Genomic DNA, 25153 nt, shown 5'->3' with positions numbered 1-25153 from the left:
CAATTTGTGAATTATGATACACGTAACAAAAGCTTGCTAAAGATACCTAATCAATGTAGACAGATGTAAACTACAACTCTATGGTTATAATCCAGACTTATAAGCACATTATAGTAGGTATATAATAAAAGTTGTCTATGAGAGGTCCCATGTTCTATGTTGTCTAATTGTCTACCTCTTATGTGGTTCATCCATCCAATTCAAGGCTTTGTGGTTCTGATGTATGAATTAATCACCTTTGCACTTGCATATAACCCTTTTCTTAGTTCCTCTGTTGTTGTTGTTGTTGTTGGTTTGTTTTTAATTTTTAACTATTTTTTGTAATAGGGAACGGAAGACGTTGAAGGACTCACTTTAGATGTGCAAGAGTGTGACGAGTGTATCTTCAGTTCAGAATCATTTAGAAACATGCAGAGTCTGAGATTGCTGAAACTCAATAACATAAAGCTTACTGGAAGTTACCACAATCTTTCCAAAGAGTTAAGATGGTTGTGTTGGCATGGATTTCCTCTGGAGGACATACCAAAAGATTTTGATCAACCAAACCTAGTTGCTATTGACCTGAGCTATAGCAAACTCAAACGAGTTTGGGAGGATTCCGATTTGGTATGATATGGCCTCAACCAAATTGTTAATTCTTCCTTCCAGGTTTTATAAACACCAACTTCATGCTTTCTCTTTTCCATTTGCATTTATTTTAGTTTTTCCTTTTGTCTTAACAGATGCTCGAGAAGTTGAAGCTTCTTAATCTCAGTCATTCCCCTAACCTGGCACAAACACCAGACTTCTCAAGACTCCCAAATCTCGAGGAAGTGATATTGAATGATTGTGAGCGTTTGTCCGAGGTTCACTCATCCATTGGGAATCTTGAAAGACTTACTTTGGTTAATCTTGACGGCTGCAAAAATCTCAAGGATCTCCCATTGAATTTCTTTAATTCCAAGTCTATTGAAACTCTTCTTCTTAACGGCTGTTCAAGATTTGAAAACTTGGCTGAAGGCTTGGGAAAGAGTTACCAGAAGACAGCAGATGGCACACCCATAAGACAAATACTCAGGCTGAGTTTTTCATCTCAATATGTTGTGAAAGAGTCACCATCAACTAGTCTTTTGCCCCCTTCTTTACATGGCGTAAACTATTTACGGAAATTAGATCTCGGATGCTGCACTTTGACTGATGACGAAATCCCGAAGGATCTTGGGAGTCTAATTTCTTTAGAAGATTTAGATCTTCGAAAAAATAGTTTTTGTACCTTACCAAGCCTCAGTGGTCTTTCTAAGCTTGAAACATTGTGTTTAGATGATTGCACAAACCTACATGCAATCCCAAATTTACCAACAAATTTGAAAGTGTTGCGAGCGGGTTTGTGCACTGCATTAGAAACAATGCCAGATTTTTCAGAATTGTTGAGTATGAGAGAGCTGTATCTAAGTCATTCATGCAAACTCACAGACATTCCGGGCTTGGATAAGTCATTAAACTCGATGACAAGAATTCATATGGAAGGGTGCATCAATCTCACTGCTGATTTTAGGAACAACATCCTACAGGTCTCTCTTTCTTTCTAGCCTGTTTTCTCTCTTTCTACTACACACACAGAAGCACATATATATGACACATGCATGCATAACAATGTATTGTTGTTACAAATCTGGCTCTACATGGTACAGGGATGGACTTCTTGCGGATATGGTGGCATTTTTTTCAATGGAAATTATCTTCCTGACTGGTTTGATTTTGTCAAGGGTGATCTGGTCAGCTTTCACGTACCTCCAATTGTTGGTCGCAGTTTTAGCGGGTTGACTTTGTGCTGCATATACTCTTCAAAGGAACAACGTGATGGTCCTCTCGGCATTATCATTAGCAATAAAACCAAGCGTACTGCTTTGCTCGCTCGGATAACATATGCCTCGGTACCAACTTCCTGTACGCTTGATGACCATTATCTTTGGCAGGGACATATATCTAATTATGTGCTCAGTTTGCAAGGAGGGGACAAGGTTGATATATTTGTAAAGCCTGTTGAACCTGCAGATGCTTCTGTGAGTGTGAAGGAAATAGGGGTTAATCTAGTATGGGACAACTTGATGAAGGAAAATATGCATGATTCAGACTTGCTTCTGTATGATTTTGACCAACATCCGGATTGGTTATTGGGTGCTCATGGGTACTTTCTTATTTCTTTTTTCCTTTCCTATATTTTGTATTTTTTGTAATTTGCCATTCCTTCTAACAAAAGTTATTAATTGGCTACATAATGTATTGGTCTATTGAACTCTCATATTTATCAAATGTCAAGAAACAATGAAATTATCATAACTACGCCTTGGAGTAATTGATTTTACACATTGCAATGTAGAGCTTCCAGACTCTTCCATGAGAAATCTGTGTCATGTGTGGTATAATGCTTTAATGGTTTTCGAAGATTTTGATTCATCACTGGGCTTTCAAATCTTCCACTCCCAAGCTCTCTAGTCATAATGAGCAAGATATTAGTTCAATTTAATTGTGCCGTTTATTAGTAAATCTTACTTTTGCTTAATTTTGAATTGAATTTTACCTGTCAGGTATGAAGGAATCAGTAGAGAACTGAAGAGCAATTATTTGGATGTAGCCAGACACCCAGTTGGAATAGATTCTCGTGTGCAAGAAATCAGTAATTATTTAGATGTTGTAGGATCAGATGATGTCCGTGTCATTGGAATCTGGGGCATGGGCGGACTGGGTAAAACAACGGTTGCAAAAGCCGTTTTCAACAAACATCATGGTAGTTTTGATGGTGCAAGCTTCCTTCCAAATGTGAGAGAAGAGAAGAAACTGGTTCATTCACAGAACAAACTTCTTTCTGATATCTTGGGATCGGGAAACATGAAGGTTAGTAGCGACGATGAAGGGACCAAGGAGATTAAAAGAAGACTTGGCAACAAAAGAGTGCTTGTCATAGTAGATGATGTAGACAGCCAGGTACAGTTAAATGCATTGGGTATAAGGCGTTACTCATACTCATTTGGTCGAGGAAGTAGAATTATTATAACAACAAGAGATCAAGATTTGCTAAGGATGTTTAATGTGGATGCGATATGTCCTGTTCAAGGAATGAATGACGAAGAAGCTCTTGAGCTACTTAGTTGGCATGCCTTTGGTAAGAGTTATCTTAATGAAGAGCATGTTGAGCTCTCAAGAAAAGCTGTTGGCTACTGTGGAGGAGTAGCACTAGCACTACAGGTCTTAGGTTCTTATCTGTGTACAAAAAGCAAAAGTGAATGGGAAACTAAACTGGATAAATGGAAAAGACATCCTCCTAGGGGGATTCACAGAAGACTTAAAATAAGCTATGATGGGCTAACCGATCGCCTGAAGGATGTATTCCTGGATATAGGCTGTTTCTTTATTGGAATGAACGAGAACTATGTCGAGACAATATTGGATGACTGTGGCTTATATCTAGTAGGAGGAATTCGAGAACTCCAAGATAAATGCCTTGTAACTGTTGATACAAAGGGCAATCTGATGATGCATAACTTGATTCGAGACATGGCCAGAGAAATCGTATATGCACAATCCCCTGACCATCCTGGAGAACGTAGTAGATTGTGGCATCATAAGGATGTAAAGGACGTTTTGTGGGGAAAATCTGTAAGTACTTCGGCAATCAAATCTTATGTTAATTATGAACTTCATTAAGGGATAAGTATATGCCACCTATTATTTCAATAATTAATTTTTAAAATTAAAAACCCCAAACCCACGCAGTGGATGGAGAAATTTTTTATTATAACCGGAACACGAGTGGTACACCACGTATTTTTATATAAGTGGTGAAAATTTTTATTTTTTAAGTTATTAATTTTTTAGCACACATATCTCACTATTTGTATAGTAACACATGGTGTACCACCCCGTGTGTCCGTCACACTGAAAAATCTCTCCAGTAAATGCTGAAGCAGTTACCCTCACCCCTCCAACCCTCCACCCATATTCTTCCTTTTTTAAATTCAAAAATAGAAGTCCAAAACAATTTAAAGGCACACGCGTGTGCCAAGGGTTTAGTAATACGTAAAGTAACACCGTGTAACCGATGCCGACTAAGATACCTAATTAATTTGGTAAAATGTAAATCACAACTGAATTCTAGTTCATGCATCCAATTCATGGCTTTCTTCATGTGTATAAATTCTCTTTTCACGTCAAAATAAATTTTGTCTTACTTTGTTCCTTTTTCTTTTCCTTGAATAGGGAACGGAAGACGTTGAAGGACTCGCTTTAGATATGCAAGAGTCTGATGAGTGTTGCTTCAGTACAGAAGCATTTAGAAATATGCAGAGTCTGAGATTGCTCAAACTCAATAACATAAAGCTCACTGGAAGTTACCACAATCTTTCCAAAGAGTTAAGATGGTTGTGTTGGCATGGATTTCCTCTGGACGTCATACCTGAAGATTTCGATCAGCCAAACCTAGTTGCTGTTGACCTGAGCTATAGCAAACTCATACGAGTTTGGGAGGATACTGACGTGGTATGATATGATCTCAAAACAGATTATTAATTATTTTCTTCAGCTTCTGTGAATACCAATATCTTGCTTTCTCTCTTCCATTTGAATTTTTATTTTGTTATCTGTTTTTTCCTAGCAGCTGCTCAAGAATCTGAAAATCATCAATCTCAGTCATTCCCATTACCTAACAGAATCACCAGATCTTTCCAAAGTCCCAAATCTTGAAAAACTGATATTGGTAAAGTGTGTAAGATTGTCTAAGATTCACCCATCCATTGGGCATCTTGAAAGACTTTCGTTGGTAAATCTTGAAGACTGCGAAACGCTTCAGTATTTTCCAGGGGATTTCTGTAAGTCAAAATCAGTTGAGACTCTTATTCTTAAAGGCTGTACAGGATTTATGGAACTGAAGGACAAGGGGGAGATGGTATCATCGACAACACTGCAAACAAGCCATACAATGACAAGGAAATTACCATCCTTAATAGCAATATTGAAGAACCTGGGAGCAAAACTGAAGGACAAGTGGGGGATGGTATCATCGAAAACACTTCAAGCAAGCCATACAATGACAAGGGAATTACCATCTTCAACAGTAGGGTTGAAGAACCTGATATCTTTGCCCCCTTCGTTGCACTGCTTAAACTCTCTGACATATTTAGGTCTTGGAAACTGCGGTTTAACTGATGATGCAATCCCTAAGGATCTTGGGAGTCTATTTTCTTTAGAAACATTGGACCTTGCTGGCAATTTGTTTTGTAGCCTACCGAGCCTCAGTCGACTCTCCAAGCTTAAAATGTTAGATTTGAGTTGTTGCATAAATCTTCATGAAATCCCAGATTTACCACCAAATTTGGAAATCTTGAGAGCGGATGCGTGCATTGCACTTGAAAAGATGCCAAATTTTTCGGAAATGTCGAGTATGGTAGAACTGCATCTAAATCGCTCTCCCGAACTCATTGAGATTCTAGGCTTGCATAAGTCGTTAAACACTATGAGAAGGATTCATATGGAAGGCTGCACCAATCTCACTGCTGCTTTTAGGAAGAACATCATACAGGTCTCTCTCTCTCTCTCTCTCTCTCTCTCTCTCTAACGCACACACAAACATGTCTCTCTCTCTTTCTCTCTCACGCACACACAAATATGCACACATACATGCGTAAGACATGCATGTACAAGAATATATTACTTATGCATAAGAATGACGTGTACATGCTGAGTTTTAGGAAGAACATCCTACAGATCTCTCTCTGATAGCTGTATTCTCTTGCTCTTCCTATCACACGCCCACAGAGGCACTGTTCATGACACGCATGCATAATTAAGACTATTACTTCTACAAATTAATCTGGCTTTACATGGTATGCTCTAGGGATGGACTTCTTGCGGAGATGGTGGCATTTTTCTCAATGGAGTTTATGATATTCCAGAGTGGTTCCAGTTTGTTGGTATTCATGAGTACAATGATGTTCATTTTAAAGTGCCTCAAATTATTGATCGTAATGTTAGAGGATTGACTCTGTGCTGTGTTTTCAAGAGAGATTGTCCTGGATTTACTGTTACGAATATTACCAAGGGTAAGGCTTTGCACATCCCGGGAGAATCTACATCCAGTTTCGCTAATAGTGTACTCCGTTTGCGAAGTGTGCTATCAAATGATGTACTCCATTTGCAAAGTGGGGACGAAGTCTCGATTTCTGCAGTTACAGATGCTCATGGGAGAGGGAGAGTGATGAAAACAGGAGTTAATCTAGTCTGGCATGATCATGATGGCGGTGATGGTGATGGTGATGGCGGTGACGCATGCTCTATCATTCACGAGATTGGTGCCGTACCAAGCGGTGGTGATGGCGGTGACACATGCTCTATCACTCACGAGATTGTTGCCGTACCAAGCGATGGTGAGTACCAATCTTTTAAAAGACGAACGCGTTTCATGGAGTGCCTGCCTAGGCGGAAGCCTTGGAGCGTTTTTTTGTTTTTTGTTTTGTGTTTGTTTTTTGCTTTTATTTTTTATTTTATAATTAAACTTCTATAAATTAATAGCCTTGAGACCAAGGAAGACTATTAATTTAGCAGAATATTATATGAATTACCAATTAAACTTCTTAAATATTGTACATTGTATTTAGTTTCTCATTTTATGAATTAACAACTTTTATGTATTTGTTTAACTAAGTAAACTTTATGAATATACATATTTTTCACAAAAATAAATTGTACATTATTCAATATACTACGTTATACCATTTTATGAACATTAACCAAGCAAAAATTTTGTTTAAATAAACAAAAGCTATAGTAACACTATACATCATACATACAACAATGACTTCTCATCTTAAAATGTAAATAAATCAACAATTGTGGATAATACAACAATGACTTCTCATCAATGTAAATAAATCAACAATTGTGGATAAAATGCGCAAAGCATTGTGCAAGTACAACAAAGATAACCGAAGTAGCACACAAAAACAATTGCAACAGTGGGATACAATTTTTTTGAAAATACAGGTTTTACAAAACAATTAATGTACATTAGTTCTAGACAAATGCTTCCGAAAATAAAGATTTTATGAAAACAAATGGATATGTATAATGAAGCTATGATATTTCATAGTTTGGGTCAAGGATGCGAATTTTATTACTAACAAACAACTAAATATAAGAGGTCTAAAACAAGTGAAACACAATAAAAACAAAAGGACCCAAAGTTACACAACATAGGGCCCAACACACTAGTTGGAGCCCAAAAACTAACACACCAAAAACAAAGCACCCTAGCCTTCTGCAGACGCCGTCACCGCTTACACAGAGCATCATCGCGCCCCGGACCGCCGCCAAGCATCCATCTCCCATAAATGAAGAAGATCGTGATTCCTGCATCCTGCAACAACCACCATGCCAATCGCAACTAGAATACGAAAGTAGTTGGTGGAGAACCCACTGACGACAATGCCAATAAAGGCAAGCAAGTGGAAGGTGGTGGTATGTACACCCGAGTAAAAACTCTATGCACCTTCTAGACAAACCACAGTCGAGTGCTGTGAAGAAAGGAGATTGCAAATCAGAAAAGAGGAAGCAACGAGGAAGGATGGAGCCAACCCGGAGTGGGACTGGAAGAAATTGGAAAAACAGAGTGAAAGCCTTGGAAGTGGAAGGAGAATGGAGGTGAGGGTAGATCGAAAGTGCAAAAAGGGTGGAAGAGCAAGGCGGATAGGAAAAGTAGGCATTGGAAAATTGAAGCAGAAGGAAATGAAAAGAAAGAAGAACAAGGAAATAAAGCAGAGGACTGCCACCGACCTTTGCCAGAGCTCGAGCCAGTAGCTGTGGAGAAAAATCAACGATGGAAAAACTCACACCAATAGGTGAGAAAGACTCTTAGAGAGAGAGAAAAAGAAAAGCTGACACGCCTCGACCCCGATATTACCCAATATCAGGATAGGCATGTGTTGGGCGACACCTGAAGGTGACGAAAAACATAAATATAAGAAAAAGCAAGAACATAAGAGGCAATAATACAATTTTGAAATAAACATGAGGGCAACGGAAGGTCCAACGGTTACAAAACCAAATTAAACAAGCAAGAATATGTCCAAAACATACAATTAAACGGAAGTACCAATGAAAGATAGGACAATCAAGTTACAATTATCATGAAGAAAGGCCATACGCAAGTAGAAGAATGCTAGATCACTGGTAGGGAAATGCCTCGATGCTCGGTTCGTACTCCTCGTCACTATGTCTTGAAGGAGCGCAAAACAAAAGGTGAGTGGACCATAATTTATAATAATACTAATAATACGAAATCTGACCTCGATATCTCCACATATCAAGATCGGCACGTGCTGGCCGACACCCGAGTGTGACGAAGCTATTTTAAACATGCATACAAGTAAAGATGTCCTTAGAAAGAAAAACACCAATATCGAATAGTGTTCAGAGCATACAACTAACCAAGAAAATACCAAAGACTCGAGGATTCTTATGCAGATTTGCACTGACGCAGGGATCGTATCGAATGCCTCGCTTCTAACTCCTGAGGGGGCGCAAAAACAAATGGTGAGTGGATCAGAGTTTATAATAATACTAATAATACGAAAACCAATTCTCTTTTTGAATATAATAACCCCCTGTTTTGAAATCTCATTTAATACTACATATAGGTTTTTCTGAAACCTCTAGCATGCTGAAAATGTTCGTAGCAATAAATCTTTTCTAAATATGGTATCAAAGCGCGCGAAGGCAAAACCCAAGAATCTCATAAATCACAGGAATGGTAATATCGCCATGGAAGGCAAATCCGTAAATCTCCGTAAATCACATCAATATTGTACTCAACTAGGGGTATCATAGTCTCCCGAAGGCAGTACCTGTTCATCACCAGAGGTGAAGCTGTATGACACTAGGTTACACCAGTGAAGAAACATGGTAGACCTCATCACCTGAAGGTGAAGATGTACGACTCTAGGTTACACTAGAGAAGAAAATATATACATTACACACCGACACTGCTTTCGACAGTGAAGCTAGGGGTATAACATAAATATCATACCTCACTCCTCATCATCTGTGTCCTATGGCCATAGACATCTATACCCGTGTTGTGTGGATGTGTTGTATGATAACCCACTAGATAAGCATAAAAAACATAAATCACATTTCAAGTATCAAATCATCGGAGCTCAAAAGCTCAAAGCCTCAACGCATAAATCCAAGCTAGTTCATATTCGTAAATCCATGGAATCTTATATACGCAAATCCAATAGCTCATAATCTTTAGTAAAACCATAAAACTTTCTAGCTCGAATCATCATCAAAAACCATAATAAGTTAATCATGTGAAACTATAAATTTATATCCGTAAATCCTTCATATATCGTAAATCATAAAAGTCATGGTTCGTTTCGTAAACGTAATTTCAACTTATCGTAAATAAATCATGAAACATAAAATCACGAAATCATACTTTTCATGAATGAAATCCTAGCATTTAAAATCATGCAAGTTAAGAAGGGGTCCAATGTTCCGCTATTGGGGTGCCACTTGAATGAAAGATGGTAGTATCATCTTCCACCAGTGCACCCAAACACAAATAGAGAGCTTTTTATAAAACTTTACTAATATGATATAATTTGGGAAAACGGAGTGCAAATTTGGAATCAGGACGTCGAAATTAGTCTAGGAGGTGTCCTGACCGAAACCCAAAAAAATCAACCCTAAAGTCAACGTTGACCTGTCAACGGTCTACGAAAGTCAACGGGTCAGGTCAACGGTCAACAATCAACGGGTCTGGTTTGGGCTTTGGTTGTTGGGTTGGGCCGGTTATTGGGTTGGCATGGGTTAATGGATTTGGGCTTGATTATTGGGTTAGGCATGATTTCAGATTTGGGTTTGGGTTTTGGGTTTCTGGGTTGGGTTGACCCTGTTTCAGGCCGGATTCCACGAAGAAGAAAGCCAGAGCTTCCCAAGTTACGATCATCCCTAAAACTTAACCAAAACTAGTCATTCAATATACCAATTTGAAGCTCAAAGAACAAGGAGTTGGAATATACCTTTGGTTTCCTCGGAGTTGGTCGGAAAACTGGGGTTTTCACAAGATTCCTGGGTAAACTTTAAACATTTATAACTTCTTCCATACTCAACGAAATTGGGTGATTCAAAAACAAAAATCATACTTCTCGACAAGAAAAAGAGATTGGTACTTTCCTCGACGGCTAAATCGCAGTGGTTTAGTCGGAAAATGGCTTGAAAGCCGTCGGGTTTCACCAGAAAATTGGAGACGAGAAGAACACACATGGACAAAGTTAAAACCTTTGAATATTAGCTAAAAAAATCATCCAGATACACAGAAAACATCACTAGAAACTGAGATACAACCTAAACACAACAAACTCACCTCGATTTCGTCGAGTTCCAAGTTACGACGCCGGGGAAAGTGTTAAAGTCCCACATCGGTGGTGGGAAAGAAAACCAAAAGGGTTTAAATATGTTTACCCCACTCTAACTAATATCGAAGCTTTTGTGGTAAAACCCCACACCTGACGGATTGGGCAGGTTTTTAAGTTGGGGACAATATCGATGTCGTTAGAGTGGGGCGGGCCTGACGATCCAAAAATTTCAACATGGTATCAAAGCCCACGGTTGCGGGCCCATGCAAGCCAATGAGCTTATGTGCTAGCCAATGAGCTTGTCACCACCAAGAGAGAGAGAGAGAGAGAGAGTGTGTGTGTGTGTGTGTGTTCGAAAGTGAGAGTTGCAGAGAAGTGAGGTGATGGAGAGAGCACGGGAAGAAGAGAAAGAGGGTGTTCTCGAAAATGGGATGTGTCACGGGGGGAGAAAGGAGAATAAACAATGGGTGTTTTACAGAGATTGTGAGGGATAGAGAGAAAGCTTGAGATATGGGAGGGAAGAAACACGAGGAAATGGGGTGTCACGGAAGGGAAGAAGCCAACGTGCTGGTTCACAAACCCAACACAGGGGCATTTTTGGTAATTTGAATGCCATTTTTAAATTGGGCTGTTACAAAACCTAATACAAAAAAACAAGTTATGCAATTAAATGTATTACAGAAATTTGGTTTTAGCGATACAAAACCTATGTTGTGGTCTATTTTTATCTGACAGAGAGACTAGGGCCGGAGGCAGAGAAAGAGAGGAGAGAGATGTGTGTTTGTAGAATTGTAGGGGAATGTATGTGTTGTTATCCCTCCTACATTGTGCCTTTATTTATAGTAGTAAAGGGAGAGAAGATATTCCTTCTCCTCCAAGTAATACAAGTTGTAATAGGAAAGGATAACTAGAATCAAATCTAATCTAGGATTTACACAATCATACTTATTCTAGGAATGTTTACAACACTCCCCCTTGAGTGTGCAAATACTTAAGGTAGATTCAGCATCATGCAGAAGTTGAGGAAGTCGACTCGTCGGCATTGATTCCAAGGAACAACGCTTATTCTCAATAAGGTAGGAACTTGCATAAGTAGTAAGTCTCACTAAAAAACTCTAAGGCTATGGCAAAAACCCGAGTAGGGACAAAATCCATAGTCTAAAGAAAAATGCGTGAGAAATGCAAAGTCAAAAGAAACGTCTACAGGACGTCATCAGGGATATGACCAGCCCAAGGTGGGTGCCTCGTTAAAACCTAGTTAGGTAGCAAAAACCCAGTGGAAAAAATGCTCCTAATCGTAGGGAAAAAGAGTACATTAAGATCAAGCAAGTATCCAGAAGATAATCCCCCTGAGTTTGATATAATTCCAAAGAGAAATAGCAAAGTTACAACTCAGAAAGTTTACGCATACCAATTCCATGAACAAGCTTCTGAAACGTCGCCTTCAGTAGTGATTTGGTGAAGAGGTCGGCCAGATTGTCTTGTGATCGGATTTGCGTGACTTCAATCTTCTGATGCTCTTGTTGTTGATGTGTAAAGAAGAACTTCGGCGCAATATGCTTGGTGTTGTCTCCTTTGATGTAACCTTTCTTGAGCTGTTCGATGCAAGCTGCGTTGTCTTCAAAAATCGTCGTCGGGGCATTAACGGCGGGATGAAGATCACAGGAGCTTCGAATATGGCCCATTATTGCTCTCAACCAAAAGCATTCCCGAGTTGCTTCATGTAAGGCGAGAATTTCAGCATGGTTAGACGAAGTGGCAACTAAGGTCTATTTAGTTGACCTCCAAGATATTGCGGTGCCTCCAACGATAAAGACATAACCCATTTGAGAACGCGCCTTGTGCGGATCAGATAAGTATCCAGCGTCGGCATAACCAACAAGGCGAGAATCAACCCGATGAGCATAGGGTGCGGCATCACTCGAGGATTCGTAGGGATAGAATAAGCCTAAATCCGTAGTACCCTTAAGGTAACGGAAGATGTCTTTCACGCCAGTCCAATGTCTGCGTGTTGGTGTATTGTTGTATCTTGCCAAAAGATTAACAGCGAAGGAGATGTCGGGTCTAGTGCATTGAGCTAAGTACAATAAAGCGCCTATCGCACTTAGATAAGGAACTTCAGGTTCCAAAATCTCTTCATCATCCTCTTTCGGACGGAAGGGATCTCGCTTTGCATCTAGCGTACGAACGACCATAGGAGTACTCGAAGACTTCGCTTTATCCTCATTAAAACGGCGCAGCACCTTCTGGGTGTAGTTCGATTGATGTACTAAGATTCCATTCGAACAATGCTCTATCTCGAGACCGAGACAGTATCGAGTCTTACCTAGATCTTTCATCTCAAATTCCGACTTCAGGTGCGAAGCAGTTCTCGCGAGCTCTTCAGGAGTTCAGATGAGATTCATGTCATCGACATATACTGCAACAATCGCAAATCCGGAATGTGACTTCTTAATGAACACATAAGGGCATAGTTCGTTGTTCACATATCCCTGACTAGTCAAATACTCACTCAGACGGTTATACCACATTCTTCCGGATTGTTTCAAACCGTATAGTGAACGCCTCAGCTGAATTGAGAGCGTGTTCCAAGGTTTGGAAATATTTGAACCAGTCAATGTAAGTCTTTCGGGAACTTTCATATAAATTTCCGTATCAAGATCCCTATAGAGATACGCGGTTACTACGTCCATCAGCTGCATATCCAGTTTTTCGAAAACTACCAAACTGATAAGGTATCGAAAAGTAATCACATCCATAACGGTTGAGTAAGTTTCGTCATAGTCAATCCCGGGGCGTTGTGAGAAACCTTGTGCTACAAGAAGAGCTTTGTAACGCACAATTTCATTCTTCTCATTACGCTTCCGAACGAAAACCCACTTGTAGCCAACGGGCTTCACATGTGGAGGAGTAGGAACTACAGGTCCAAACACCTTACGTTTTGCAAGTGAATCAAGTTCGACTTGGATTGCTTGTTTCTAGTTTGACCAATCAGCTCTACGTCGACATTCATCAACGGAACGCGGTTCAATGTCATCGCTCAACATGATCTCAGTAGCTACTGCAAATGCTAATACATCGTCGACAATCATCTCATTTCTACGCCACACATCATCTAAGCTAGCATAATAGACCGAAATCTCACGATTCTCAGGAGGAGGATTCGTCTCTTCAAGGACGCTTCCATAATCTAGAATTTCCTCATGAGTTGGGTAAAATGAGTAAGCGATAGTCGGATTCACGGTAGGCTCTTCAGGACCTTGTGCCGCGGTTTTCCTCTTCCGGGGGTGTGAATCCTTTGAACCAAGGGGTCTGCCACGCTTTTGTGTAGGGGCAGAGGATTGGCTAGCCGCTAATGTACGTGGATCACCAGAATTGGCGTCCCGGGCTTCCAGGAAGGTAGTCCGTCGTACATTTGGTACATCTATCTTTGCAGGCGTATTCGCAGCTGGAATATGTGATCTTGTCACGCGCGCTAGATCGGTGAAATCATCTGGCATGCTCTGAGCTATGCTCTGGAGATCTAATATGCGCTGCACTTCAGCTTCAGACTGAGCAGGGCGGGGATCTAAATGAGACAAAGTGGGAGTCGTCCACGATAATTCACGTCGTTTATTAGGAACGTTGACGTTCTTATCTCCCCCTAACGACGGGAAGACTGTCTCATAGAAGTGACAATCCACGAAACGAGCGGTAAACAGATCGCCTGTCAAAGGTTCTAAGTAACGAATAATCGAAGGAGAATCATATCCGACATAGATTCCCATCCTTCGTTGAGGCCCCATTTTTGTGCGTAAGGGCGGCGAGATCGGCATATAGACCGCACAACCAAAAACGCGCAGATGCGATATGTCGGGTTCGCATCCGGTGACCAACTGAAGGGCACTAAATGGTTGTGTCGCAACAGGCCTCAGGCGGACCAACTTTGCTGCGTGCAATATTGCATGGCCCCAAGCAGCGATCGGGAGCTTGGTACGTATGACCAACGATCGAGCAATCATTTGTAAACGCTTAATGAAAGCCTCTGCCAAGCCGTTCTGGGTGTGAACATGGGGTACATGATGTTCAACTTCAACCCCAACCGACATACAATAGTCATCAAAAGTTTTAGATGTGAATTCTCCAGCATTATCCAATCGAATAGATTTGATCGGATAATCAGGGTGGTGAGCCCTGAGCTTGATAACCTGAGCCAACAGTTTGGAGAATGCAGCGTTCCTTATGGACAACAAACACACGTGTGACCAACGTGTAGAAGCATCAACCAAAACCATAAAATATCTAAATGGTCCGCAGGGAGGTTGAATCGGTCCACAAATGTCCCCCTAAATCCGTTGTAGAAAAATGGGAGGATTCAAACGAATCTTATCATAAGAAGGCTTAGTAATAAGCTTTCCCATAGAACATGTTTGACATGCAATTTCATGGATCGAACCTAAGCTTCAGGTTAGTGGATGCCCGTGTGAAGTTTTGAGGATACGGCGCATCGCTATTCGTCCAGGATGTCCCAAACGATTATGCCAAAGTGTAATTTCATGCGCGGTCCCAGTGGTAGGGCCGGCCACATAGTGGCATTCTATGGGGCGTATGGTCGTAGTATACAGACCACTCAGGTTACGCTCCATCTTCTCTAGAATACGCTTCTGGCCATATTCATAGGAAGTTACGCACAGAAATTCAACTCCGTTTTCTACGTGGGTTTCAGCGTGGTAATTGTTATCTCTAATGTCCTTGAAACTTAGTAACGTTCTTCAGGAACGTGGAGAATAGAGTGCCTCAGCAATGGTCAAGATTGTACCATTGGACAACATTATACGTGCCTTACCGTATCCTTCGATCAGGTTGGATGGGCCTGAGAGGGTTGTCAGAGGTGCATTCTTAGGTACGAAGTTAGTGAAATAGATGCGTTCACGCAAAACAGTATGTGTGGTTGCACTATTTGCCAGACAACTAACTTTCCCACTAGTCATACCTCGAATGAAAAATTAATTTGAATCGGTCACATGCATAAAAGTTTATAAAAACAAGTATCAATTCAAAATAATTTCATTTATTCAAAGATAAAAAAACTTAATATCCAAAATAAATCGCCAACTAATAATCCAAAACATAAAGGAAAATTGTTCAAAATCAACCAAAAACAAGGTGGGGCTCGGCCACTAGGTGGAATTCGGCCCCAATTGTCTTATTTTAACTGAAAAATAAGTCTATGTCTAAGATTCTAATCTTCCATAGGAGTGGTATCCTCCTGAAAGTCAGAAACCTCCATTTTTGTAGTCTCCGGTTCGTCCACTTGCATGAAGTTTGATTCAAACTTCGTACGACGAGAATGATATTCATCGACAACCTTCTTGGGAGCACGGCAAATACGAGACCAATGGTCCTTTGAACCACAACGATAGCACATATCGTCATTCATTGTGGCAGGTGCTTTGCCCTTATTCTTGAAGTTCGGGGCCTTGGGAGCGAGGTTTGGGCGTTTCTGGGCTTTGTTTCCTCCCTTGGATGGGCCTTGGCTCTGTTGACCTTGGTGGGATGGCTTCTGGCCGCCCTTACCACACCTCTTTTGGCGTTTTGGGTGCTGATGAGTGCTATAATGTGCTTCAGGCACAGCAGTAGCCCCAGTAGGTCGAGCTTGATGATTATTCATCAACAGCTGAGATCAAATCTGAGAACTTAGTGAACTTCTGAGCTCTATATTGTTGCTGCAGGACAATATTAGAAGCAGAGAAGGTCGAGTAGGTCTTCTCCAGGAGATCCTTTTCAATCAAAGTTTCATTGCAAAACTTGAGAAGTGATCAGATTCGACAAACTTCAGAATTATATTCATTCACAGACTTAAAGTCTTGGAAGCGCAAGTGCTGCCAGTCGTGTCTTGCTTCAGGCAAGAATATGTCATTTTGGTGATCGAAACGATCAGCCAAAGCGACCCATAATGCACGTGGATCCTCCTCAGCAAGGTACTCAGTTTGCAGAGCGTCATGAATATGTCTTCGGATGAAGATCATAGCAGTGGCTTTTTCAGCTTCGCCAACAGGTTTATCTGTTGCTTCTTCAATAGCAGGACGCAAGTTCTTTGCAGTGAGGTGGAGCTTCACATCTTGAACCCACTTGAGGTAGTTCCTTCCAGAGACCTCCAAGCGGTGAAGTCGAGTTTGTTCAAATTCGACATGTTCCTATCACAAAATGGATAGACAAGATGTGGTTAGTGTAATGGAGAAAAATCAATCCATTCACATAGGAGTAGAACATACAAGTTCTAATAGACATGTATTGGTTTAATTTCGCATGAAAAACTTCGGGTTTCATGGGTGATATGTTTAAGTGAAAACTTCAGGTTTTCAAACAAGGCATGTTTATAAGAAACTTCGGGTTTCAAAGTAATTATGAACTTCAGGTTCATATATTCCTGCAGGCAAACACAAATATATATGCAAACAAATATGCAAAGAATATATGCAAAAATATTGTATAATGATAATTGAATTAAATTATTTTTGGTCTTCGGGGCCAAATTAAAGTGTGGGTGAAAATATAAAAACCCATATTAGTTAAAAGTATTAAATAATAAAATCTCGGGGCCTAAAAATATAGGCCGAGAACCCCCGGGTGTAGGCTGCAGGCCCACGGGGTGAGAAGGGAATGGGCTGCTGCAGGCAGACCCCCCAAAAAAAAAATTTCTTTTTTTTCTTTCGGTCTGGGCCGCGGCAGGCGAGCCCAGGAAAAAAAATTTGTTTGTTTTTTTTCATATGGGGCTGAGAGACAGAGCCCAGATAGGGCTCGGGGAAAGGTCCAAAAAAAATCCCAGTCGTGCTGGGTGTGCTTGGCCGGGGAAGAAAACCGGAAAAAGGTGGACGGCGCCACTGCAGGTGGTCGTGTCGAGGTTGTTGGAGCTCAGAGTGAGTGTTGGTTGTCGTGGACAACCACGGAGAAAAGGAAATCTCAACGTATCAACAACTATAAAACCCTAAAAAATTGAAATCGAATTAAGAAAAATCCGACGAGATTCCGGTGAATCTCAGTTCAATTTGAAATGTGGGACGACTTCTAATCGTCGGCGACGTGAACCAGAGGTTCAAAGCCATGGCTGCAGGCCATGTCGTGGCCAGTGGACACCATGAAAGGTGTCGGGGTTGGTTTGCTGGGGACGCGATGGGCGTCGGGCTCTCGGCTCGGGAAAGCATGGGGATGCAGGCTGCAGGCCTTGCAAGAAGATGGGCTAGCCATCGCAGGCTGCGGCCCTGGTTGCGTTGTAGCCTTGCGTGATGCAAAGGCACGGGTTCGAAGAACCCTAATTCCCCAATCGCAAAATTTTTTTTTCAATTCAATTATATTATATGCATGTATAATTTTAATGAATCACATATTTATGTTGATGCATATGCAAATAATAGTTTCAATGCATGTACATATGTAAGATTCAATTCATGGTAAATATCAAATTCACATAATTGTAGCAATTTTGATTATGAAGCATACACAATTTATGTAGAATCTAAAATACGTTAAACGTAAAGTTGGGTCATGCATCATGGTGAATGTTCATGCTATCAGGGCTTGCAAAATATCGAGTTAAAAACCGTTGTTTGGAAAGAACCTGATTGCGTGATGATATGGATGAACTGGTTTGATGCAGAAAAAAAAATCTCCAACATCAGATTCCTAAGCGCAGCGGTAGGAGCGTGCTGATAATGTGTTGTGGTCTATTTTTATCTGACAGAGAGACTAGGGCCGGCGGCAGAGAAAGAGAGGAGAGAGATGTGTGTTTGTAGAATTGTAGGGGAATGTATGTGTTGTTATCCCTCCTACATTGTGCCTTTATTTATAGTAGTAAAGGGAGAGAAGATATTCCTTCTCCTCCAAGTAATACAAGTTGTAATAGGAAAGGATAACTAGAATCAAATCTAATATAGGATTTACACAATCATACTTATTCTATGAATGTTTACAACAATCACGACCTTATATGCATCTACAACCAAAACAAAACTAGTTACACAGAGTCCAAGATAGCAACAAAACTATCCTTTTCCCATAGAAAATAAAATGAATTTATGATGGTTCCATCCGACCTCAAATTTGCTCCTTTTTTCTTCCAAATCAAATATTTTTTTAGCCCCCTTCTTTTCAAGGTTTTTTTTTTTAATGATAATTTCACCATTTGAAAAACGTGAGACCAAATTCCTTTTTTCTAACTTATCTTGGTTTTTCACATTCTACTTTTTAGCCAAAATGGTTATTGGGATTGACATAACTCTTCACTTTGACCCATCAGATTTGAAATCAAGAGAAATGGTCTCTAAGTTTGTCCACCATCAATCATTTTGGTTCTTTTGTGAAAAATCTCTGTTAAATAAGGACCTAAATGAAAATATCCTAAACTTAATGAACAATGGGCCCAAATGATTTAACAAAAAATTGAAGGTCTTTTTGCCATTTTTATTATTTAACGAAGATTTTTTACAAAATGACTAAAATAATTGATGGTGGACAAACTTAATGACCAGTTCTATCGTTTTGAAATGTCATGGATCAAAACGTGAAGTTATGCCAATCTTAAAAGTCATTTTCGCTAAAAAGCTTTTACCTTCTAAACCAAAATATTAGCTTTTGCAACGGCACTAAAATAACTCTATCCCTGCCCCAATCCGTCAGCGAAGGGCATGAACTCTGGACTACCACTAAACAATCAGTCACCTTATACTTAAAGAATCTGAAAAATGCTTTCGACAGTCACTCGACCAGAAAACCTTATATCAACATCTTCGTGCACGGTTACTCGGTTAGCACTATTCTTCACACAATTGATCTTCATTTCAAAATTTCCAGCTCTCTATTCCTCACTTTACTTGGGAGCGCCGAGTTTGTGTCATGCCATATCAATTTGTGTTCATCCCGAATTTGATTAATCATGTCAAATGACTCGACACACTAACTCTTGTAATTGAGTTGGCAGACATGTATGGTGATCTAGAAACTTAAAAGACTAAGTTCCTATTATTTATAGGCCAAATCTATCATTTCCGATTCTTCATTAACTAACAATCTACATTATCTTAGACAGCGAGGTTCATATAAATACCATAACATAAAAGTAACAAAGTTACGTCCACTCAGAATCAATACATTCGTCCTTGACACTAGGTTTGTGCAAAGTAATGGTCAACCTACTTAGTAACTTTGCATTTGGTCAAAGCCAAATTATCATGCCGTGCTCAAGATTGTCACTCCTAATTTTCTCTGATTCTTCTTTCCTTTCCTCCAGCTCCTACTCTTGTTTACTGAAATGGAACTAATAATGATAAGTTCAATTTCTCACTCATAAATGGAAAGAGAGAGCGAGAGAGAGAGGGAGAGATAGTACCTAAACTCTATGGTTGAGGGAGTCGACCAGGGACTGTAGGTTGGTGATGGGGTCTCCGTCCGCGACTTCATGGACATGGTCGACCGACTGGTCTTGGTGGTTCGCTTCTACTTCCCAGAGAGAGAGACAGAGAGAGAGAGATGGGTGGGTGGTGATGGAGCCTGGTATGGAGAAGACCGGGGATAGTATTCGGTCGTTTATCAATTATAGCGTACGGGCAAGAAAATTTTGGGTTGGGGGAGGATTTGGTTGTCAAATACTAAAATTTGGGATTTAGCATCTCCCATTGCAGTTCGTCTAAGTGGATGATAGGGTTGATACGTCATACTTTTATGGTATATTTTTCAATATTTCTATCTTTATATTGTAATACGTGGTATACCACCTTACGTTTCAGATACACCTAAAAATATCTAATGTAATAAGTGTAGTAGTAAAAATATTGCAGGACAAAATTAAGCAAAACCGATACTATAGTGAAATCTGTTTAGGTTAATATTTGAATATTGGGGTGCAAGTGTGAGAAAGCCCAAGGGTGCCAATTAAAAGAAGACTTGCTCGAAACCTAGAACCAGGCCCAAAGACAAATTTGGCGCCTTCCCATTAATGCATAGACCATGTGTCTATGATTTAAATGTTAATTGATGGAGACTAACTCACAATCAGCCAAAAAACACTTTTTAGTGGCAATACAAGTAAAAGGATGATGAGTCACTACCCTCCAAATGCTTTTGGGCAAGAGCAAGGTCACATCAGTCGGGCTAATTTATATAAAAGAAAGAAGAGGCCCTCGAGACAAAGACACTCAACCAATCAAACAAACAAATATACAAACTCTACTCTCAAGCCAGATTTGCATCCATAAGCTGTAATCAACCCAGATCTCAGATCTTTTTAGCAACAAGCTATTTCTTGTTTAGATCTCCTTAGAAAGCCTATCTTTCTCCAGTTTAAAAGCTCTACTACCTCCCTCTGTGGCGTAGTATCGATCCCCTCCTGTAAACTTGTTTACTATCCATCCCTTTCCAGCATACAAACCTTCATAAACTCATAGAGAAGTGCATGCAAGAGGTTCAACCTTGATAGACAAGGTGAAATCTTGCTCGACTTCCTTGTGTTTGTACTTACATTTGTAGATATATTAATTAATGCGTTCTCCAGTATGTATTCAAGTTATATCCATTAGTTTTCCTACTTCGAGAACGTCATTTGTAGTTGGATATGGTTAGTTTAATGGATATATCATTGTTAAAACCAACCAAGAACCAAGTAAATGGCTTAGAGCACTTTGATCTACCTTCATACGAACATATAAGACTATGAACTAAAAGTCCTTGGTCACAAGGCAAGAAAAAGAACTTAATATGAACTTAACTCATCTACGACAATCTTTTGATAACAAGAAGTCCGAATAACTTGGGGCGCAAGTAATCAAATAAAACACACTTGTTCTACATCTGTTATACTGAGATAGCAGTGGCACGCCTAGCACTTAGTTAGTTTTGATTGCGAGCCTCAAGGCCTACACCTAAGGCCCCACAAAGGCACCTTTCAAAACTAACTTTGTCCTCTTCTTGTAGCACATCGACAAGTAAGAGCCCGACTATGTATCCAAAGTGTCAAACCCTTGGGGAGCTGTGGGGAGAGCCAAGGATCCCTCTCGGGAGAAATCTTCGCACGAACTAAATCTAAGTAAAACTACAAACTACAAGGTGAGCTAAAAACTATCGGAAGGTTGAAAATGGCTTAATCAAACTATTTTTAATCTCATGGGTTTGATCTAGAAGTGAACTATTAAATTGATATCGAATTTGCCATTTATGAAAATCGAATTTGATACCTCTCACTTATATTGGATTTGGTCACAAAAATGTTTAATTTAGTTTTAAGGACAAAACTAAAGCAAATCCAACAGTGCTTCTAACATCTGTCCAAGGCGGACCTGTCGTGCTCATAAAAATAAAATAACAAAATAGGTAGGAGCTCCTAAGTCTAGAGAGTGAGAAGGCATTAATTACAATTTTTAGCTTTTTAAATAAAATTAATTATAAGTTAAAAGAGTCAAAAGAAAAGATTATCTCTATTTTTATTTGTTCATATTTATTATATCTTATTGAAGTCCAAAGTTGGTTAAAGTACAAATTTTTTAGGGAGCCTCTACAATGGTTTTCTAGTATTTTTAGTTAAAATTAACTAAAAACAGAAAGCATGATTGGAGTCTGAGTAAGAATATGAAAGTCATTATCAAGCTTTCTAATAGATTTGTACGTAAAGTTAATCCAACCCAATTTGTTTGGTCACAAGCCTAAAAATCTAAACTCAACCATTAAATTGAGGATATTTGTTAAGATACTACCGTAATTATGTATCCGTGAAATATAAGTCATTCTCATAGGCTAGTAAAAGAATATTGGGTGCATGTAGAAGTAGAAGCACCCCGCCCGTTATTCCGGCATATCGTAGCAGTAAAGAATTCGGACCCCATCTCTCCCTCGCATGGCTCTCCCTGTCCCTTTACCTTTATTTCTGTTTCAAAAGGCAGAAAGCAAGGAGAGGTGCTGTGAGCCGTTGGATGAGACGGACATTTCCTCCAGTTTCGCGTTGAATGCCAACGGCTTTCAACGCCCTACAATTTTGGTAACCGCCTCTTGACATTGTCTGCTCTCAAACCTCCCACCCCACTTCTTCCACTTCATCGATCAATCCCCAAGGACAAGCATACTGCCTCTTGATTTTGATTTCGATTTCGATTTCTGATCATGGTTATAATTCTTTAGTTTTTGCTCATATATCTTATGTGTTTGCCTGATTGCTCTTTAATTTCTGATTATTTTTGTTACAAGTTCCAAATATTTATATAATTGTGTGTTTCTTGAATTTGTTGCAGACCTGCATTTTCTTCTTTCCCAACATGGCATTGGTAGGAAGAAAGTGAGGTGATGTTGAATGTAAAATTTTCTCAGGAAAATTCATTTAATTGTGTACAAAAGTTAGGGCCTCCTGGGTAATGTTTTCGTGTTCTGCTGCGTATTAGGAACATATTCTGTAAACATGTCTTACCCCAATGGTGAATCTTGTGTATTGTATGTAAACATGTCGTGCACTCCGAGATGTATAGATTTCACGCACTTCTAGGTTTCTTGTGCATCAAGTATCATAGGGACGTCTTGTATAAATATCGTGTAATTGCGTTGATGAATGCTTGGCTAAGTGATTGAACTCATCCTATATCTTATTCTCATTATTCTGTCACACATTCATTTATCACCTGAGCTTTGTCTGTGTATGAAGTCGATTTGGTTAGGTACGGAGCGATTGCTAAAGATTGTCGTAGTATTATTGACAATGGAATTGTTTTATTCTTCTTGTGAAACAGGCTCTAATTGATTCTTAATTGAGGCGTTCTCCGTAGAAATAATAGATTAACTACATAGTAAACATATTGGGGAATTGGTGCTGGTGATCACAGCAGAGAGCTTGCAATTTATTCGGTTTTACCCATCACAAACTGGAGGAATTATATGTTGCCTCTTGGAAACTATTGAGTGAGAAGGCCTGAGTTCAAAAGATAAGTAGAATGGACTTCAGTGATGGGATTGCATCAAAGGAGCATCGGGAGTTTCACCGATCTGCTTCAGAAAGTGCAGATCCATTATCTGCGTCTCCATTGCCCATTTCTCCAAGGTCCCCAAAGTCCCCTAAATCTTCAAAGTCCCGAAAGTCTCCAAAGATTCAGGGGAAACATGGAAAAGGAAGTCCACTCAAGCATGATAGACATTCACATTCTGCAGTTGATGGGCATCCTAAAAAGGGTAAACTACACTTTCGAAATTTTCTCATGGATTCAGGTTGAAGGCAGTCTTTCGCATTATATAATTGCTAGCATGAGGTACTAGGGAATGGCATTTTAGACAATGTCGTAGCTATATATTGTTATCTGATTATCACAATTCAAAATTAGGTTTTTACTCTTAATTTTATGAAGATTATCATTATGCAGGTGGTTCTGGGGGTAAAGGCACCTGGGGAGGGATAATTGATACAGATGACAGTTACTGCTGACCCGAATGACCCAAACTTCAATAGCGGTGAGGCAAGTAACTGAACAACTCACACCTTCATATTCAACTCTTTTTGGATCTTGATATGAAAAATGTTCAGTTTATTTGCCATGTTCAATATTAATTGACTTATTTTCACCGTGTTTACCAATTACGTGGTTGCAGGAATGTGAAAATTCCGATGCAAGAAAAGAGGGTTGATTTTGAGGAGTTGTTTGGGCCCAAAATAACAGTTTAGGCCGAGTGTAGGGTCATTCTCGGCCCGGAAGGCCTTGCGACAAGAATACCATGGATCGTTCAGTACGTGGGCCTCCAAACCTAGGTCGGCTAGGTCATAACGCAAGAGGTCGAATCCTAGTGCAATAAGGAGTCTCGGCAGGACCCGGAAGTGAATCCGGTTCAGTTAGGGACTAGGTTCACAATCCTAGTGAAGGTAGGACTGGTCGAGTTGATGCTGATCAGGGGAAGAAAACCTAGTCCGAGTAGGTTTTTAACTCGACCTTGGGGGGAGCCATTGCTATAAATAGAAGAGGTTGCACATCCTTCAAGGCCCCTGCAAATCAATACAAAATTGCCCTGCGCAAACTCTCACAACTTGTGACTTTTCTTTTTCCTTTTTCGCTGACACATCTTCCGTTGGCATCAACAGCACTGTGGAAGCAACCAGTGATATCTTAAGTCGGCATAGATAGCTCTGTCACCGTAGAATCAGTCGGTCTCGCAGTATCTTCCGTTGGCATCAACAGCACTGCGGCGAGAACGATTGATTACTTATCCAAGTCTCGGCCGAGAAGGGTTTCTAAATCCTTATTGGTCGAGGTCCTCTCATCAGCCTTCTTGGCGAAGTGAGGTGTTACAGTTATTACATTCGGCACATTGAAAGCCGAATTTGATATTGAACTTCGTAAGAATAGTAACCTTGTCTTCAGGTTCGAGAGCCCAAGAGGCCGAGACGTGTTCCTTTCTCGGCCGTAATCGCAAGACGCAGAAGTCAGTAGCGCGACCCAACGCAACATCAACAAATTTACTCCTCGGCCGAGCTCGGCCGACGAGTTGGCACGCCCCGCATTCACCGAAGGACGTAGTTAGCTCATTAATTACTCGGCCTGCGCGCCATGTAGGCTTGGTAGTTTCTAGGGTCAACATTTTGGCACGCCCAGTAGGACCCAGTGCTAAACTACGAAGTTCATGCCAATTGAAACACGATCGGTAAAAAAGAAAACAGCTATGGGAAAGTCGACAGCCGATTTGCCGAGTCAGAGCATAGGACAGAGTGTGCCACAGGCGCAGAATCCCGTTAGCACTACGACACCTGAGTCCACGAGTGCGACTCGCCG

At 40.2% G+C, this 25153-nt stretch overlaps 2 protein-coding genes across 7 annotated transcripts in view; both read left to right on the top strand.

The window, feature by feature from the left end:
• LOC126585049 (uncharacterized) overlaps positions 1-25153 on the top strand; it is a 104993-nt gene that overhangs the window by 2369 nt on the left and 77471 nt on the right. Inside the window, exons 3-9 of one of the 2 annotated variants that reach the window (XM_050249440.1) lie at positions 328-606; positions 723-1550; positions 1671-2167; positions 2568-3636; positions 4237-4515; positions 4634-5554; positions 5724-6100. In XM_050249440.1, coding sequence (XP_050105397.1) covers positions 328-606; positions 723-1550; positions 1671-2167; positions 2568-3636; positions 4237-4515; positions 4634-5554; positions 5724-5822 — 3972 coding nt within the window. In that variant the 3' untranslated portion in view covers positions 5823-6100. Of the gene's footprint in view, positions 1-327; positions 607-722; positions 1551-1670; positions 2168-2567; positions 3637-4236; positions 4516-4633; positions 5555-5723; positions 6101-25153 lie in introns of those variants that run through there. The other variant, XM_050249439.1, reaches the window with a different exon arrangement.
• On the top strand, positions 22166-23962 carry LOC126585056 (MA3 DOMAIN-CONTAINING TRANSLATION REGULATORY FACTOR 3-like). Of its 5 annotated transcripts, none has more exons than XR_007610276.1 (4): positions 22400-22517; positions 22643-22691; positions 23132-23567; positions 23756-23811. XR_007610276.1 is itself a non-coding variant. In XM_050249450.1 (3 exons), the coding sequence occupies exons 2-3, from the start codon at positions 23333-23335 to the stop codon at positions 23815-23817; spliced, it is 297 nt and encodes a 98-aa protein (XP_050105407.1). In that variant the 5' UTR covers positions 22166-22392; positions 23132-23332; the 3' UTR covers positions 23818-23962. The 5 variants fall into 5 exon arrangements, 3 of the variants coding, with proteins under 3 accessions (XP_050105407.1, XP_050105405.1, XP_050105406.1); XR_007610277.1 differs by having other exon boundaries at positions 22643-22759; XM_050249450.1 differs by lacking the exons at positions 22400-22517; positions 22643-22691 and adding an exon at positions 22166-22392 and having other exon boundaries at positions 23756-23962.

Source organism: Malus sylvestris, chromosome 10, assembly GCF_916048215.2.
Source record: "Malus sylvestris chromosome 10, drMalSylv7.2, whole genome shotgun sequence".
Taxonomy (NCBI): domain Eukaryota; kingdom Viridiplantae; phylum Streptophyta; class Magnoliopsida; order Rosales; family Rosaceae; genus Malus; species Malus sylvestris.
Note: the sequence above shows the minus strand (reverse complement) of the source record. Positions and strands in the feature narration are given on the sequence as shown.